Genomic DNA, 17,172 nt, shown 5'->3' on the forward strand with positions numbered 1-17,172 from the left:
TGGTGATACCGTGCTTGAATGAGTCACATAAACTAGGTCCCATGTGGGAATCTGCTCTGAAAGTACTTGAGTGGATTCTACCTGAAAATAAACAAATTCATGTTTCAGCAGCAGTGATTGGTACCATTAGAATATTGATAAATGTTTGTGATGGCAGCCAAGAGCCTGGTGAGTAAGACAACCATGGAAATTACTCTACAGCAAGCAATAGGTATCCGCCCTCTATTGAAGTGTTAATAAATCATAAGTTTCTGCAATACAACAATTTTTAGCAATTCAACATCCTGACTCCAAGACTATTGTTTGGTCCGTTGCCTCAGAGCAATCAATGCATCATGAATCACTGCTTCACACTGTTGTTTCTGATGCTCAGCTGTATACTGTGATTGATTTGTGTTCAGCTTTTTTCATTTACCCTTGCACTGCCGTGTGAAGGCTGTGTGCAGGCAGGAAAAGGACCCAAAGTGCAGACTCACGGCAGGCAAAAGTGCACTCCAAAACTCAGCATTGATTGCTGGATGACAAAACGTAACAAAAGCCCAAAAACACAAAACACTGGGTCGACGACCCAGGCACCCTAACATGCACCTTGATTCACAAATTCTCTTTGGACAGTAGTACACCTATACCACCTGACCTAGGTTTGAATTGCAATTCAGCCAACAAAAACACACAGAAGTGTCTTGGTAGACAACTTTGTGGGGAAAGGATGCTGATGACTGTCAGATCTATGTCCCTTTAAAGAAAAAAGGCACATACTCTACACAGCCATTACTTTAGTGTCTCGATGACATTGAGGCTTGGATGTCTCTTAACTTTTTAAAATTCAATGATAGAAAAACAGAGGCGATGGTTTTTGGTAGCCCCACCGAGACCCCCGATGTGTATTTAGATACCTTGGCACAGTATGTTAAACTAGCTGTCACAACCCTGGGGGTCAAAGTGGACTGTGATCTGAAGTTTGAAAATCAGATTAAGGCAGTGATAAAAAGCTAGCTTATTTCAGCTCAGGCAGCTGGCAAAAAAAAGCCATTAGGACACATTTCCCCTATTTTAGCTTCACTTCACTGGCTGCCCATTTCTTTTAGGATTCAATTTAAAATTCTTTTATTTGCTTTTAAAGCTCTCCGTGGCCTAGGCCCATCTTATCTCTCTGAGCTGCTACAGCCTTATACACCCACCCGCTCTCTCAGGTCAGCTGATCAGCTGCTCCTGAATGTACCCAGGACTGGGCGTAAACTTAGAGGAGATCGTGCTTTTGCTGTAGCAGCTCCCAATCTCCCTTTAGAGATTAGACAGGCCACTTCCCTGCCTGTTTCTTTACCCTGGCCTTTGACACCACGTGAGATGTGGGTTTTTAGTTTTATTTTAGTTGTTTTTAGTTTATTCTTTGCTGTTTTATCTTGTTTTCTTTTTTAATATAGGGCTGTTTTAATTTTTATGTATTATGTGTTTGTTTATTTATTTTTGGTGTTTTCTTTTATTCTACTGTTTTAACTTATTTTCTGTACAGCACTTTGGTCCTGTGCTGGCCATTTTAAAGTGCTATATAGATCAAACTGGATTGGATTGGAAAGGAGGCTAATTGCTCCTTCCCAAACAGAAGCTGTGACCAAAGCGCCCAAACAGTTAACCATGGGCCAGGTGTTTTCTTTCCTGTGAATGGCAGAATATAGCCGCCTGTGGATCAGCTATAATATGGACAATAAGTCGAGATCAGCTATAATATGGACAATAAGTCGAGATCAGCTATAATATGGACAATAAGTCGAGATCAGCTATAATATGGACAATAAGTCGAAGCAACAATAAAGCCAAGCTGCAATGGACAGAAGGTGCAGAAGGAGTCTTTGAGGCACTGAAGAAAGATATATAGTCTACCCCATCACTGGGCAATGGCTACTGATTACTTTAAACCAATATATAAATGAAACTGAATGAAATTGAAATGCTGTACTCATGCGAGACACCCCCATGTATGAAGCCTCGAGCTTATTACTGCACTAAACTTGACAACATAGAAGCTGGCCTGCCACCCAGTTATCAGGACCAGGCAGCTGCAGCTGCAGCTTTTAAAAAGGCATCTTTATTGACAATTGGCTACCCAGTGATACTTCATACATCACACCAGTTTACTACTCCAGATTTGTTTCTACCCAACCAAGGTGTACGGGCTATGAAGGCAATTCTCAAAGTTCCAGAACTGAACCACTGGTGCAACACTGCGCACCCTGCAACCAGGATGATGTTGCCAACTGATAGCAACTCACATGATTGTTAGAGCATACTGAGAAGCTTAAGCACATGAGGATTTGCACAATAAAAACAATAGTTGCTGATCTTACTGTATTTGTGGACAACTCCTGTTTTCAGGATGAAAAGGTTGACTATGCTGGTTATGCCGCTGTTCAACTAAACTCTGCTGTTGAGACTTTCACAACCATACAAGCACGAATGGTTGATCAGCTGTGCTCTCCACAACCTGACAGCTGCCTGTAAAATAGCTACAGGTAAAAGATTAAATGTTTACTCCAATTTGCTTGTGCCATGTGCCATGTCAGCGCTAACAACTGAAAGCAGAGAGGCTTCCATCGCGCAGATGGAACACCAATAGCACATGGGGAAGCTGTCTCACAATTAATAGAAGCTCTACAACTCCCCTCTGTTGTACTAGCAATTAAATGCCCGGCATATCAGAAAACTGACACCATGGTAGCTAAAGGCAACAGTGAAGCAGATGAAGTAGCAAAACAGGCAGCAGTGCCATGATGGCACCTGTGTTAACAGATGCAGCTGCTCACCCTTGGTCAGTCTGAATTCGCTTATAGTTGCTCAGGAAAAGGCTAACGAGCAAAAAAACCATCCCTGGATACAGTGAGGTGCACTCAGAACCATTCAACCACCTGATGTTGGTCTTACTGAGAAGTCACAGACATGTTGTGCTACTATCGTCATTTCTCCATGCAACAATCTATCTTCCACATGTATCAGATCACTTCACAGTTACCTTAGCAACCCCTACTTCTCTAAAGGACAGACTTGTCCTATGACATAAAAAAATCCATACCACCTGTGGTCTACATGATAAAAACACAATTTTCCCTTTTTGCATGGTCCAGGGGGAGTAACTTGAGAATATCACAAAAAAATGACACCCGTGATAAGAGTAAGATGATGCTGATATCATCCAAAACCCAAACATGAGTGGAATCTTTAAGACATGTAACACCACTAAACAGTGGTATTTTTCTGGGTCAACACACTGACGCAAGAATACTGTGTCAGCCTGTATGGAGCAGAAGAGGAAGACTCTTTAGATTTATAATGTGCTACAATAAACCTCATGCACAATGCTTGCAAGTTTATGATGTAGGCAATGGCACATGGCTGTTAGATGTCGTTTTTTGGTTTTGTGATAAAGATAAATACATAAATTCAGTATTACCACCTAACTGGACAGACATATGTGCACCAGTCATATTAACAGGACAAATCAACTAACCAGCAACAAACTTTATGAGATTCCAGATGCCTCACCTTATTATGTCTTTATGGAAAATTTTAGCTATTTAGATATTTTTAAAGTAGCTCAAGATTGTTTGATCACACCAGGCCATGCAGAAGAATAGTAACTTTTGCGTGCTCTGTTAATTAATATTAACCCTATAATACCCTTTGTACCATATTTGATACTGAGACATCTATCTCATCAACATGATGAATACTTGCCATAATTTCAAAATGTTATGGACAAAATTCTTTTTTTGTCTAAAATTAACATTGTTGTTAACAAAAAGTTGCCAAAAATGGCCAATGTATCAAGTGCAATACAAAAAATATATAACAAATATATCATGACGAACATGATATAGCAAAAACATTTTGTGGATTTTGTCATAAGCGTTAATAAACATCTCGGTTCCAAAAAAATCTGAATTTTCCAGCTATTTTTTGATGGGTTGGGTCTTACAGGGCTAACTCCCAGAGTTATTCCCCCTGAAATACTGTTTTGAGAGTAGTTAATCATTTATGTTCATTTCAGTAGAGTGGTACAAGAAAGTCAAATTGGTGGTGGGGTTACTAATCCTACTCCTATCGACAGTGTCTAAAGCTGAGTGATCTAAACAGGACCAAGTCAGATAGGGAGTCCCCTGAAAACCTGTGCCACCCTGACAATCCTATACAGCGGTCCCTCGTTTATTGCGGGAGTTATGTTCTAACAATAACCTGCGATAAGTGAAATCTGCGACGTAGCCAGCTTTATTTTTTACAATTATTATAGATGTTTTAAGGCTGTGAAACCCCTCACTACACACTTTATACACTTTTCTCAGACAGGCAGGAACATTTTCACACTTTTCTGTTTTGTTTAAACTCTCAAAGTTCAAACCTTGTTAGAAAAAAAAGTCCAGAATTATAGAACAAAACCAAAGATCAAACCCTGTTTTCAGGTCCAGAACATGAGAACAGAGCAGCTGCCAGAGAATTCAACATTAATGAATCAATGATACGGAAGTGGAGGAAGCAAGAAGAATCAGTTGAATAAAGTTTGATTTATCTGACTGTTTTGTTTCACTTAATGCGCCTTATAATCCAAAAAATACGCTAACTTCTACCTTCCTTTAGCATGTCCAGAAGTCTAACTTTTTGTGCGATGGTTAGCATCTTCCTCTGCCTTTTGGGTGCTACTGCAGGCGCCTTTGACGCTGCAAAAATTTCATCGATATTGTTGTGTTTGTTGGGGAGAAAACTTACAAACATACAGTGCAGCACTTCAGAGTCAGACTGCTAGGATCGAAGATTTATGTGAATTTTACAAGTTGAACACATGCTGTACTGTACAGGAGGCACGGCACGGAGGAGATTGATTGACAATGGTCTACAGCTGATCAGGACGCAGACCACGATGCGCTGAAAAAAAAAAAAGCATGCAAAATGGCACAAAAAAACAGCGAGGCCGCGAAAGGTGAACCGCATTATAGCGAGGGACCACTGTAGCGAGGAACAAGCACAGCTTGAAAATGGAAGGATTAGTGCTACAGTGAGATTTGCAGTCTCAAAAACAGAATAGTTTATTTTTCATTTGATGCAGAAATCATCAGTGTGGGCACAGCCAAGAAAACAAACAGAACAATCAAGAATGAAAACACAACTAACCTACTAGACTGAAAATCCGAAAATTAAATACAGGCGTGTAACCTCCCTCCCTACACGGGAGAAATGGTTTTGAAGAAAAAGGTTTCCCACCCCTACAGCTACCAGGTCTATTTGCTTTATAAATATTACTGTATACTTTATAATATATACTGTAACTATTATAAAAATATTATTCATAATGTTTTTATAATATTTACAGTATATACAGAAAAAAACTAACTAGCTCTTCTAGATGCAGAAACTTGGTCACACAATACACAGCTAAACACACAACATGGCCATGATGGAAACAGAAAGTAGGCGGGGCCAGCTATGGTGTTATTTTTATGCCACTATTCTGAGCGCACGCAAAAAAAATTTTGCAGGTGCAAGTGTTGCACTTTGAGGAGAAATTTATTTTGAGTGAAGAAAAGCTAAATTTAAGTGAACAAAATTAATTCCTGCGTGCAAAAACTGTATTTCAGTGTTTGCTATTATACACACACACACACACACACACACACACACACACACACACACACACACACACACACACAACAGCAGCCCCTCTCACTCAGTTTTTGCATTCGCGCTCGCTCGCAATGTGTTGCTCGCGCTCTCAACATTTCTGCCTGTGCGCGCTCAACTCTTTCTCTACACCGTTATATTTGTGCCACAAAACCAGCCAATCACAGACTTGGATGTGTAAAAATCTGATTGGCTGTTCTGGTCTCCAATCAGCTCGAAGTGACGAAATGCAATATCCCAGAATGCATTTTGTCCAAAACTCAAACGAGGCAGTGGCAGAGGAACACAGAGTGGCGGAGTTTGAAATATTACTCTTTCTGGGTCACAAAATAAACTTTTAAGATTTTTTCATGTGAGAATGTTTCTGTGTAAACTTCAAATATCTGGTCGATTTATCAAGACATCACATATTTGCATGAGTGCTCTGACGTTTTCGGAGATGCCTGTTACCCACCAGCTGACCGCACAGCTGGACTGGCCATTGAGCATCCCGCACATTTTCCCGGTGGGCTGATGTGATTTTTCATTTTTCTGTTTGTTTGTTTGTTTTTGTAACGGTATAAACAATGAAAGGTGGTGGATTAGCCAATTGGTCATGATCAACTCTGGGCTGGACCAATTACAACACATCTGTATTGAGGGGAAAAGGAACGCGATTCGTCCCGGAGAATGAAAAAAAGACACAAAGCTGAAGTTATTCTGTCTTTGCTGCACAGCTGCCTCTTCTCCTCTCATTCTCCTCCCTCTCCTGTTGCTACTTCAATCATGAAACTGATCAATGATCAGCTGATCGTCTCTCTCGTTTGTTTAGCTCCCACTTTGCGCCAGAAACAGGAAACCAGCGGATGTCACGCTAAACAACAGCAGCACGTTTAAGCTTGATAAGCTGTTGCTAGAATTTATTTAATATTACTTTCTAGGATCAGCTGTTTGCTGGAGCCACAGCTGTAAAAGCTGCTGCTCATGATATCGGTTTGGATATGTGGTGAGAGGGAAACATGAAGGTGATACAAATCATACATATATACCAACAACACAGTGTACATCACTGTCACAACAGCGTTTGTTTTAGTTCAAAGGCTTTATGGTTTTTCCTATAATACCTGCTGGTGAAGTCAGTGATTTTTTGTCAGTTCAGCCTTTTATATTATGTTTAACCCGAGTGACCACCCGGTCAGCTGGTGGGTAACAGGCATCTCCGAAAACACTAGAGCACTTATGCAAATATGTGATGTCTTGATGAATCGAGCAGATATTAGAAGTTTACACAGAAACATTCTTGCATGAAAATATCTTAAAAGTTTATTTTGTGACCCAGACAGAGTAATATTTCAAACTCCATCACTCTGTGTTCCTCCGCCACTGCCTCGTTTGAGCTTTGGACAAAATGCATTCTGGGATATTGCATTTCGTCATTTCGAGCTGATTGGAGACCAGAACAGCCAATCAGATTTTTTCGCATCCAAGTCTGTGATTGGCTGGTTTTGTGGCACAAATATAACGGTGTAGAGAAAGAGTTGAGCGCGCACAGGCAGAAATGTTGAGAGCGCGAGCAACACATTGCGAGAGGGGCTGCTGTTGTGTGTGTGCGTGTGTGTGTGTGTGTGTGTGTGTGGGGGGGGGGGGGGGGCAAACTGTTTCACAGTCCTCATTCACCATTAACTATGAATGAATGATGCGACCAGTCATGGAGCGTGCAGATTTGGAAATTGAGGAGCATATTTGTGGACTTCAGCCCAAAATACTTTGAGGCAGTGGTTGTTAAGAGGATTTGGAAAACACCCACAGAGAACTTCAGTCTAATAGAGCAGCGGTCCCCAACCTTTTTTTGCGCCACGGACCGGTTTATGCCCGACAATATTTTCATGGACCGGCCTTTAAGGTGTCACGGATGAATACAACAAAATAAAACTAGTACCGGTACCGAAAAAAAGAAAATTTATTCATAACACACGTGAAAAGACCCAGGAAAACCGAGTTAACGATAAAAACGATAACGAAATAACGCTGAAAACCGATAAAAACCCTGAAAACCAGACATTTCACACCTGAGCCTCAACTCTCGTGGCCCGGTACCAAACGACTCACGGACCGGTACCGGTCCGAGGCCCGGGGGTTGGGGACCGTTGTAATAGACATTGTACCTGGCTGGCTCAAGGATTTGTTGTTGTCGACAATCCATCCTCCCACGACAACAATAACAACAACACCCCCAGTGTCTCACCTCTAGTTCCACATCCTCATTGCTGCAGTTGTAGCCCTGCACTCAGATCACATCACTCCAGCTGTCTCGCTCAACAGCTGCCCCTCCTCTGCCTGAGGATCTGGTCATGAGGGTGGTCTGGCAAATCTTGTCCCCAGCCACCCACTCACCAGACGACCACCACATGCCAATTCTTTGCTGCCACAACAACCTGCTTCCTGTTTGAGGAAGCTTGGCTCTCGGTGGCGGAACTGAGACCAACTGCCAGTGACCATCATCATCTCAGATGAGCTATCGTCTGACCTCTTGGACCTAGTTCCTAACCTTTTTCCCACAAGCACCTTCTTCCAGGAGGAAGCAAGGTTCCCATTGTAGTCGCTCAATGCTCCTAGAGCCCACTTCACCACCTGCATCTGCTGACGGTGGGCCCCAGCCAGGGTCCGCTGTTCTGCCTGCATCAGCTATCAGTTTTGAGGCATCACCACCACAGTGAGTAAAACTAATTAATTCCTGTGTTTTGTCCTGACGCAGGCACTAAAAATAAACATGAGTTTTCTGTTTTTGAGCCAGTGAGTTTCATGTTTACGCTTTTTGTTTCTGCGCTGGTTAATTGTGAATTTTCTGTCTTTTTCTAGCAGTAATACCCGTTTCTCTGTCTGGTTTTTAAGATTTTGAGCAGGCAGATATAATGAAAGTTGTCACTGAGATCTCAGTTTCTGAGTCAGTCCATATGAAAACTGAGTTTGGTGTTTCAGACTCTGGCAATGTCTCTACCAAGTGTTGGGATTGAAGATGTTTGATTTCTCTTACTGAAATAAGCGGTTATAATTATTTTCATACACACATTGCAAATGTGCTCATGAGAGTTGGCACTCAGTCTTTTGAAGGTCAAAAGCTTCGTTCGGCGTGATGTCCGGACTGATATATTGTAGGAAATGACTGCAAACACGCTTACACACATAGATTATGATTAGAATACGTCTCTGGGTCCGAGAGTCCCGAACATGATATTTTAAACCAATTTTGAATCACTAGAAGAACAATGGATAATAACATCAGATTATCAAGGCTTTTCTGTCTCTTACAGGCGATGGAGCAGATACCAGACGAGGTCATGGAAATACGAGGATGCTTCGCAGCAGACACCAAGACTGCCACGTCCATGCAGGAGGAAGATAGCTGCTATAATCTATGTTTTTGTCTCACTATATAATGTTGTACAGCCCACTTTAAGTTCATCCTTGTTGTGAGACATGCTGGAGGTCCACAGCGCTGTGTAAACTTGTAATTTCAACTGCCAAAAGAAAGGTAAATCCTTTTTTAAAAGACAGACCTTTCTCCTGAGGTTCCTTCCAAAAATTCTGAACACGACACAAGTTAATTGTGTTAGATCTTTCTCATGTAAAGACAGATTTTGTTTTTCTGAGTCAGTATGCAGAAAGTGTTTTCTTTCAGCAATAACACAGAAAAAAAAATAGAGTTTTGTGTTTTGAAGCCTGAGATGGACGAAGATTACTCCGCCCTGTACCACCCCAGAAAAAGAGGTGGGAAAGACGTGAGGTACAACCTGGCCTTGTTCTCTGTCTACCACAGGGAGGTATGGTCTAGAAGTGTCATGGTCCTGAGTCTGAGGACTCAGTGTTTTGTGTTTCCTTATGCTTTTGTTCATTCCGAGTGTGTATTCTGTTGTGATTTTGCCATTTGTTAGGTTTCTGTTCTTTGCCTGCCTGCTCCCACTTCTCTGTGTTCCCTCTGTCTGTCCATGGTGTTATTGTGTCTGCTCATGAGTCTGCCTGTCATGTTCAGTGTCCTGTCTGATTCTGTGTCAGTTTCCTGTTTTATTCTGAAAGTTCATGTCTCATGTCAGTGTGTTCAGTTTTACCTCTCCCCTGTCTCGTTAGCCTTATTGCTCCCAGCTGTGTCTCCCTCCTGTGGCCCATTCCCTGATTACTCCCCGTGTACTTAAGCCCTGTGTTTTCCTGTGCTCTCTGTGACGTCGTCTCTCATGTTGTGTGGATCTTCCTGTGCCTTCATGCGAATGTTAGTTTACTTTTTCCCAGTTAGTTCTGTATTTCCTGTATTCTGCCGTGCCAGCATTAAAGCTGTGTTCTTTAAGTTTATCCCCGTGCCTGTGAGTCTGCATCCTGGGTCCTTCTCCTGCCTGCCGCACAGCGATTCGTGACAAGAAGTTCATAATAACGAGTCATTTTCTGCTGCTTTAAGAAAATCGTACATTAAGTTAAGCACATGTACTTACGTAATGCAGGGTGGTACCACGTCACTCTGGGGGGTGCAGGGCTCCTTCTCCTCCAACTCTGGACAATCTATTCCTCCACCCACAGGGAACTGGGTCACTTTTCTAGTGCGAGTCCACACCGCCTTGGGACTGGTGGGGTCATAGCACTCCTTGGTGCAAGCAGACCATTCGGACCATTCAGTCACATCACAGTCTTTGGTTATCACACAAGCCTGGAAGGTCACTGGCAAAGTCTCCTGAGAGCATAGGCTGTAGAACATGAAAACAAAGACAGCAATGTACTCGATGTAACCACTTAAATGTAATAAAACATGTTTAGAACTGTGCAAAAGTCACAATCGATCCACATTTTTTATATTTTGTAGGAAAAACAGAAATACTGTAACTGACATAATATAAGAGTTATTAAAAAGAACAGGCTGTATGACGTGCTAAAATTTGGTTTGATGTAAAGAAAAAATATTTGAATGCTTTATAATTATGCAATATTTTATCTGTGTGCAAAATGACTGCAGCAAAAGCACAACATTTAAGTATGACAGTTGCATCACTGAAACATCACTGATCATATTTATAGTATAAACACAATATCCTCGGGTTCACAGAAAGCTGGCAGATAAAGAAAAGAAGAAAAGAGGAAGTCAGTGCGAATCAGAATCAGAACTCCGAGCTGCATTTCAGTGGCCATTTCTGTTGTTACCGTTCGTTCACTCCAAGGCTTTTCTCTGTCTGAGGCAGCTAATGTGATAATCGGCATATTGAAGTTCCAAGAATCCAAGTCATTTATTTATATTTTCTGTGGCTGCTTCCACAGGCCATGGCTTTGCTCTTGTTGTTTTTATCACTGCGTTTGCTTTACTTTTTTCAAAAGAAAATTATTTGCGATAATGATGTGATGCTTCTCTTTTTTCAGGTTCTCTAACACTTCCATTTTTCTTCTTTTCTGTATGTTTTAGATTTTAACACGCACACTTTCTTTGCTTTTCTGTGTTAATTGTTTTATTTTACTCTCATTTTGCCTCAATTGACCTGCAAGCCTCTGCATCATGTTTTGGTTATGACCATATGAGGCTTTAGATGTTAAATGGCCTGTTTCTTATTAAGGTTTATATGGCTCATGTGTAAAGTGTAAAGTTACTGAATTTACTAAATTTTAGATTTCAGATCCAAAGTTAACACTGTATATATCCCCCAGTCCTCTAGTCTGTGGTTAGATGCTCAAAGCTAACAATTATGTTTGCCACATTGACTGACATTGAGTATTTTAAACCCTGGGCTTATTAGCCTTTTTAATTATTTACTGTATATTTTAAGTTAAAAACAACAAACAAACAAATCAGCAACTGTATTTTGGTAAATGTGGCAGTTATTGGGTGGCTCATACGTTTAATACCACTTAGTTTAATTCAGAGTTAACATTCTCAAATACCAAAACATCAGCACCGACCTACAGTAACCTATCAAGGCAGCTACAAACTAACCAGTTGTGTGTACTACTTAACTTATATGATCTTTGAGTTGCTTAAACATTGACAGCAACAACTTTGTCAGCTGTGTCTCTGATATCCCTGCAGCCAGCCAGTGAATCAGGTTGTGGTTTATGGTGTGTTATAACCACATCAGCCTATTCCTGCCTCAGCTTTTGATGGATGCAAGTTGTGTTTTTAAAAGAAAAAAAATGAATGAATACAAAAACACTGATTGAGCTTGGAAGCTGTGTATATTAATTATGTTACGTTTTCATCAATTAAAACTGATAGTAATCTTGTTAATGGGGGCATGATAAAATATTTATAAAACACATTTTTGGGTGATTTTTCATCTTTATTAAAAAAATGAAATTATCATTGAGTTTAATTTAAAACCAGTAATGAATAGAATAACAATTGTCAACTCTAAGACAAGCTCAAATATCAGATCTCAAAGATTTAACTATAGCTGTCAGTCTGTAAATGATTTTTAAAAAAAGAAGACAAGCTAACATGCTGACAAAGAAAATGATATCAATACTCTATGAAGGATAGAACCATGACATCACAGATAACAGTTTATTTTCTTTATTGTATTTCAGTCATGGTTACCTTAGAGCTTCGACAGCCCCGCTCTTATGCACACAGGTCACTTCTCTGGTCTGAAAACCAGTTTGTAGGTCCCAGAACTTTCCTCCCGGGCGATTCTGACGATTCTTGTTTCTCTTCTTTTTGATGAGTTCTCTGGTCTCAGCATCTTTTGCTTTGCCCCTCTCCCTTAACCTCTCTTGGACTTTCTCTCTTAATTTCTCTCTTTTTTCTTTGTTTTTCGCTTTTTTCTGTCGTTTCGGCCGATCAGCCAGTAGCGATGGCCTGTCTGATTTCCTATTCCTGTTTCCCCTGCCCAGTTTTCTTTTGGATTTAAGTGGATTTTCGCCGTCTTTGGGCTGTTTGTCTCTTTCTTTTAACTGTTTTTCACCCTCTCTGGTCTGTTTGCCATCTCCTCTGGGTGGTTTTTCACCCTCTTTGGTGAGTTTGTCTCCCTCATTAGAAAGTTTATCACTTTCCCGGGGTTGTTTTTCACTCTCTCTTGGTGGTTTGTCTGCCTGTCGGGTTTGCCTTGGCAGTGGAACAGTGCATGGGCCCCAGGGACCCACCCTGAGACTGTAAAGGCTCTCTTCTCCCTGACAGGGACCTAGCTGGCATGTCTGAAATTCAGTCAGATTTGGGCAGGCTGCCCCACCAAACAATGGTGGAGCCAGGACAAAGCGAATGCGGTTCTGTAACCCTATCCCGCAGGTTTTAGAACAGGGAGTCCATGGGCTAAACTCAGACACCACACAGTCCTGAGGACATGGGATGAGACAGGCCTGCTCTAGGCGTGGTTTGGGCTCAAAGTATTCACAGATTGCATCTTCTGCAGGTTCCCCCTTTGCTTTTTGAACACATCCCACCTCACGGGTCTGAATTCCTTCCTCTCCCTGAGTGCACGTAGTAGGACGCTGCACCCTTGCACTGCGCATCACTGGGACACACTGGTTCCAGGCACCCAGCTGCCAGTCATATAGCTCTTTGTGCCAGTCACACACCCTGAAGCAGCTCTGCTGGTTGTCTGGTCGTTCTGCTTGGTCACAGTTGGTATGCAGGGTGGTCCAACCTTCAGAATGAGCACACCATACCGCTCTACTCTGGCTGCCTCCAGGACCACATTCACTTCCCATACAACGACCCCATGGACCTGTGAAATGTACATAAACAGAGAGGTCAGAGAAGAATCAGCAGTCGTGCTTTTTGCAAAGGGAAAGTCACAGTTTTCATTAGCCATGTATCTTAATACATTTAGTTTCATATTTTAACCTTGTTTTTCTTGTTCTAACACTATACTAATCATTTTAATAAGTTAGGTCTGAGCAACAACTGTATAAAAACGCACAACATGGCTCCATTTCCTCAAAATTTTCCAGTTATAGGGGCTACCATGTCACATTTTTGAAACGAGATACTGCCACCCACTCACCCACTGGATGTGATCACACAAACTTCCCCCTGCACTTTTTACACAGCTTCACTGCTCTGGTTGTTTTTAACGATCTCTGCTGGTGGTTTTACTGTGTCTAATGGCTTGTTAAACTAAGGTAAATACAACCACAATGATACATTGCAAAAGGAATACATGTTAACATCTTATAGATATATACCAGCGGTCCCCAACCTTTTTTGTTCCACAGACGGTTTCATGTCAGACAGTATTTTCACAGACCGGCGTTTAAGGTGTGGCGGGTAAATACAACAAAATAAAAGATACGACAAAAACTGGTATTTTGTAGATATAACAATAAACGCAAATTCAGTGTGTAATTGTGTAACTTTATTAGCAGCGTCCTCCTGAAATGCGCCAACAATATTGAGAGTAGCGCCCTCCTCTCTGCTCCTGGTCACTATGGTAACGCGTGAATATTTCTTTTAAAATAAGACACAACTACAACACGGGAAAGACCCAGGGAAACCGAGTTAATGATAAAAAACCCTGAAAACCATCAATTCCACACCCGAGGCTCAACTCTCACGGCCCGGGACCAAACGACCCGCGGCCCGGGGGGGGGGGGAACCGCTGCTCTATACAACATGTAGCATCATTCTGAATTCCTATTGTTGATGAGTTAGCTAGGCTAGGCGCTAGGCGCTAGCATACGCACTATGTTATAGTGTTGTTGTTAGCCATCCTACACACCTGTGTTGCTGCCAATAATTAAGTAATTTGTCATTCCTTAGTTTTTGTTACCCTCGTTTTAAACAGAGAGGGAGGCCTTTGACATTCAACTAAAAACAACTAAAACATTCAACATTCAACTAAAAACTTTCAACTGCATGTTAAATTTAAAAACACAGCAGTTGAAGTTTTTCTAGAGGTTTAATTTGTTGTTTTTACTTAACAACAATTCTATGATCAGCTGCATTTACTTTGGGGGGAAACAACAAGCTGGATTCATGGGTCCAGAAGACAGACTTCTTCTCTTTCTTTCATCATAGCTGTCTTGTGTCTGTTGCATATGTTCACCAAGGCATACGTTCTTTCAGAAATATCAGGAGGACTGAAGGTCATCGCAGGGATCAAGCAGAACTCTTATTTTCACCATCAGCTTCCTCAGAAGGAAAATCCTCTTCAGACCTCCACTATAGGCCCACTCAGAAAACAGACAAAACTAGAACTTCATGAACAGTGTGACAGCAAGCTTTGCTTTTTGTTATGTACAAATACTGCACATTATCACCAGATGAAGCTCAAAGTCTGGACTTTTACATAATGATGTTCAGTCACGAAGAAGGTTACACATTACAAATATATACATATAGGGCGATCGTGGCTCAACTCGTTTGGAGTTTGTCTTGTAATCAGAAGGTTGCCGGTTCGACCCCCGGCTTGGACAGTCTTGGTCGTTGTGTCCTTGGGCAAGACACTTCACCTGTTGCCTACTGGTGGTGGTCATAGGGCTCGGTGGCGCCAGTGTCCGGCAGCCTCGCCTCTGTCAGTGCGCCCCAGGGTGGCTGTGGCTACAATGTAGCTGCCATCACCAGTGTGTGAATGTGTGTGTGAATGGGTGGATGACTGGATATGTAAAGTGCTTTGGGGTCCTTAGGGACTAGAAAAGCGCTATACAAATGCAGGCCATTTACCATATATATATATATATGAGACTTTTGATCTTCCATCGGGTTTTTGCTGTCAGAGAAAATATCATGTACTCTGTATGCAGCTTCATGCATTCAGCGAAAGACCAAACTGATGTACTGTTTATTCTCCTCAGTGTAAAGAGCAGCATGGAAGTGGGTAATAATCTATATAATGATAACAGGTACATGGATGTTTAATACCTTTGACTTTTTGTCTTTGACTTTCTCATAAACTAATTTCAGTTTACAGTAGCAGTAGATATTTTGGTAGCGTAGCCTCTGTACTTTGTTCATCAGCTAATTTTGGAGTTTTTACTCCCATATTCACTTAGTGTATTAAGCTTATGACATCTTGTTGAGCACAATTGTGCATGGAGCACAATTAGACCACGAAAATATTTTTGCTGTGATTACTTTGTAAGAACTACTCTCTGAAAAAGATAATATATATTTTTTATTTTTCTATTGAATAGATTATAGAGAATAGATAAACATAAAACCAAGAACTTGACATTTCACAGTCAGCCTTTCATAACCCTTTCCAGTAGAGGCAATTCAATTCCAGTCCTTAAGAGCTGACTGTAAAAGCGCCCATCAAAATAACATTCATTATCAATGTTAGCATTATGGAGAACCACATTAGCAATCTAAAAGCTAAGTGCTCCCTGGTATAATGCACTGACAAATACACACAGTTCTAATTGTTAGCGGCGTGCGGATCGATATTGAAATATCGATTCTTCTGATACCGGTAATTTATGTTCTAGAATCGATTCTCATATTAAAATATCGACATTTTAGTATTTTGGGGTGAATTTGTAGTTTTTCATTAACAGGAACACAGTGGAAAGAAACTATATCATTCAGATCATCTAAATTGGAAGGAATTGCTTCCTCTTACGCCTTTCATAGTCATACGGCTGTATAAATGTGTCGCAGTCCCTGGCGTGTGCACTGACGACAATGACTGAGCGTAAACTGAATCATGTGTGGACATATTTTACCTCCACAAACAGCCAAGATGCGGTTTGCGATACATGTGGCAAGACAGTGAGGAGTTGAACACCTCAGAGTAAATCATATTACAGAATATGATAAGCTTATGTTGAGGCGAACTGAAGAGGAGGAGAGGGACAGGTGCTGCTAGGGCGAGACAGACGTCTCTCGCAGAGTCCTTTAGTGCTGCAGGCAGGCAACATGCTCAAATAGCGCACAACTTCAGGGTTTTTTTTATATGATAATTCTGCATTATTAAGCAACAAGAACAAGTAGTGTGATGTCCTGTAATCATTATGAAGCTATATTATTACAATTACATAATACAACTATATATTGTTTTATAAAATACAATTAAACATTACGTTTTTGTACAGAGTATTGGTATTGGATCAGGATCAGCCACAGCCTGCGCCACAGCCTGCGCCACAGCCTGCGCCACAGCCTGCGCCACAGCCTGCGCCACAGCCTGCGCCGCCACAGCCTGCGCCGCCAGTGGAAGGGCTCAGCGAGCCAGAGGAGCTCAGCGAGCCGGAGGAGTCCGCGCCACACGTGGATGAGCTCAGCGAGCCGGAGGAGCCCCGCGCCGCAGCCGGAGGAGCTCAGCGAACTGGAGGGACCCACTCAGCCAGAGCTGGAGGTCGGCGTGCCGGAGGGACCTCCACATCCAGCGCGCCCTCCACACCACTCACGTCCAGCGCGCCCTCCACGCCGCCCACGTCCAGCAGCACAGGCACCATGTCTACAACTTGCATGGCCAGCACATGGTGGATCGTGTGTTGTGCTACATTGTCGCCAGGGGCAGATCTAGAAGGGTGGCATGGGTGGCAAGTGCCACCCTAAAATGATCCCTTGCCACCCCAAGTGCCACCCCAGTTTTGCATATGACTGTGTTGTTTATTAAAATAAGA

At 41.9% G+C, this 17,172-nt stretch overlaps 1 protein-coding gene across 1 annotated transcript in view; it reads right to left on the minus strand.

The window, feature by feature from the left end:
- The window catches only part of thsd7aa (thrombospondin, type I, domain containing 7Aa), a 182,518-nt gene that overhangs the window by 124,506 nt on the left and 40,840 nt on the right, over window positions 1–17,172 (minus strand). Inside the window, exons 2-3 of the mRNA XM_024798247.2 lie at window positions 12,206–13,331; window positions 10,125–10,373 (exon numbers count right to left, since the gene is read on the minus strand). Coding sequence (XP_024654015.2) covers window positions 10,125–10,373; window positions 12,206–13,331 — 1,375 coding nt within the window. The remainder of the gene's footprint in view (window positions 1–10,124; window positions 10,374–12,205; window positions 13,332–17,172) is intronic.

This window comes from Maylandia zebra, linkage group LG22 (genome assembly GCF_041146795.1).
Source record: "Maylandia zebra isolate NMK-2024a linkage group LG22, Mzebra_GT3a, whole genome shotgun sequence".
Classification (NCBI taxonomy): Eukaryota; Metazoa; Chordata; class Actinopteri; order Cichliformes; family Cichlidae; genus Maylandia; species Maylandia zebra.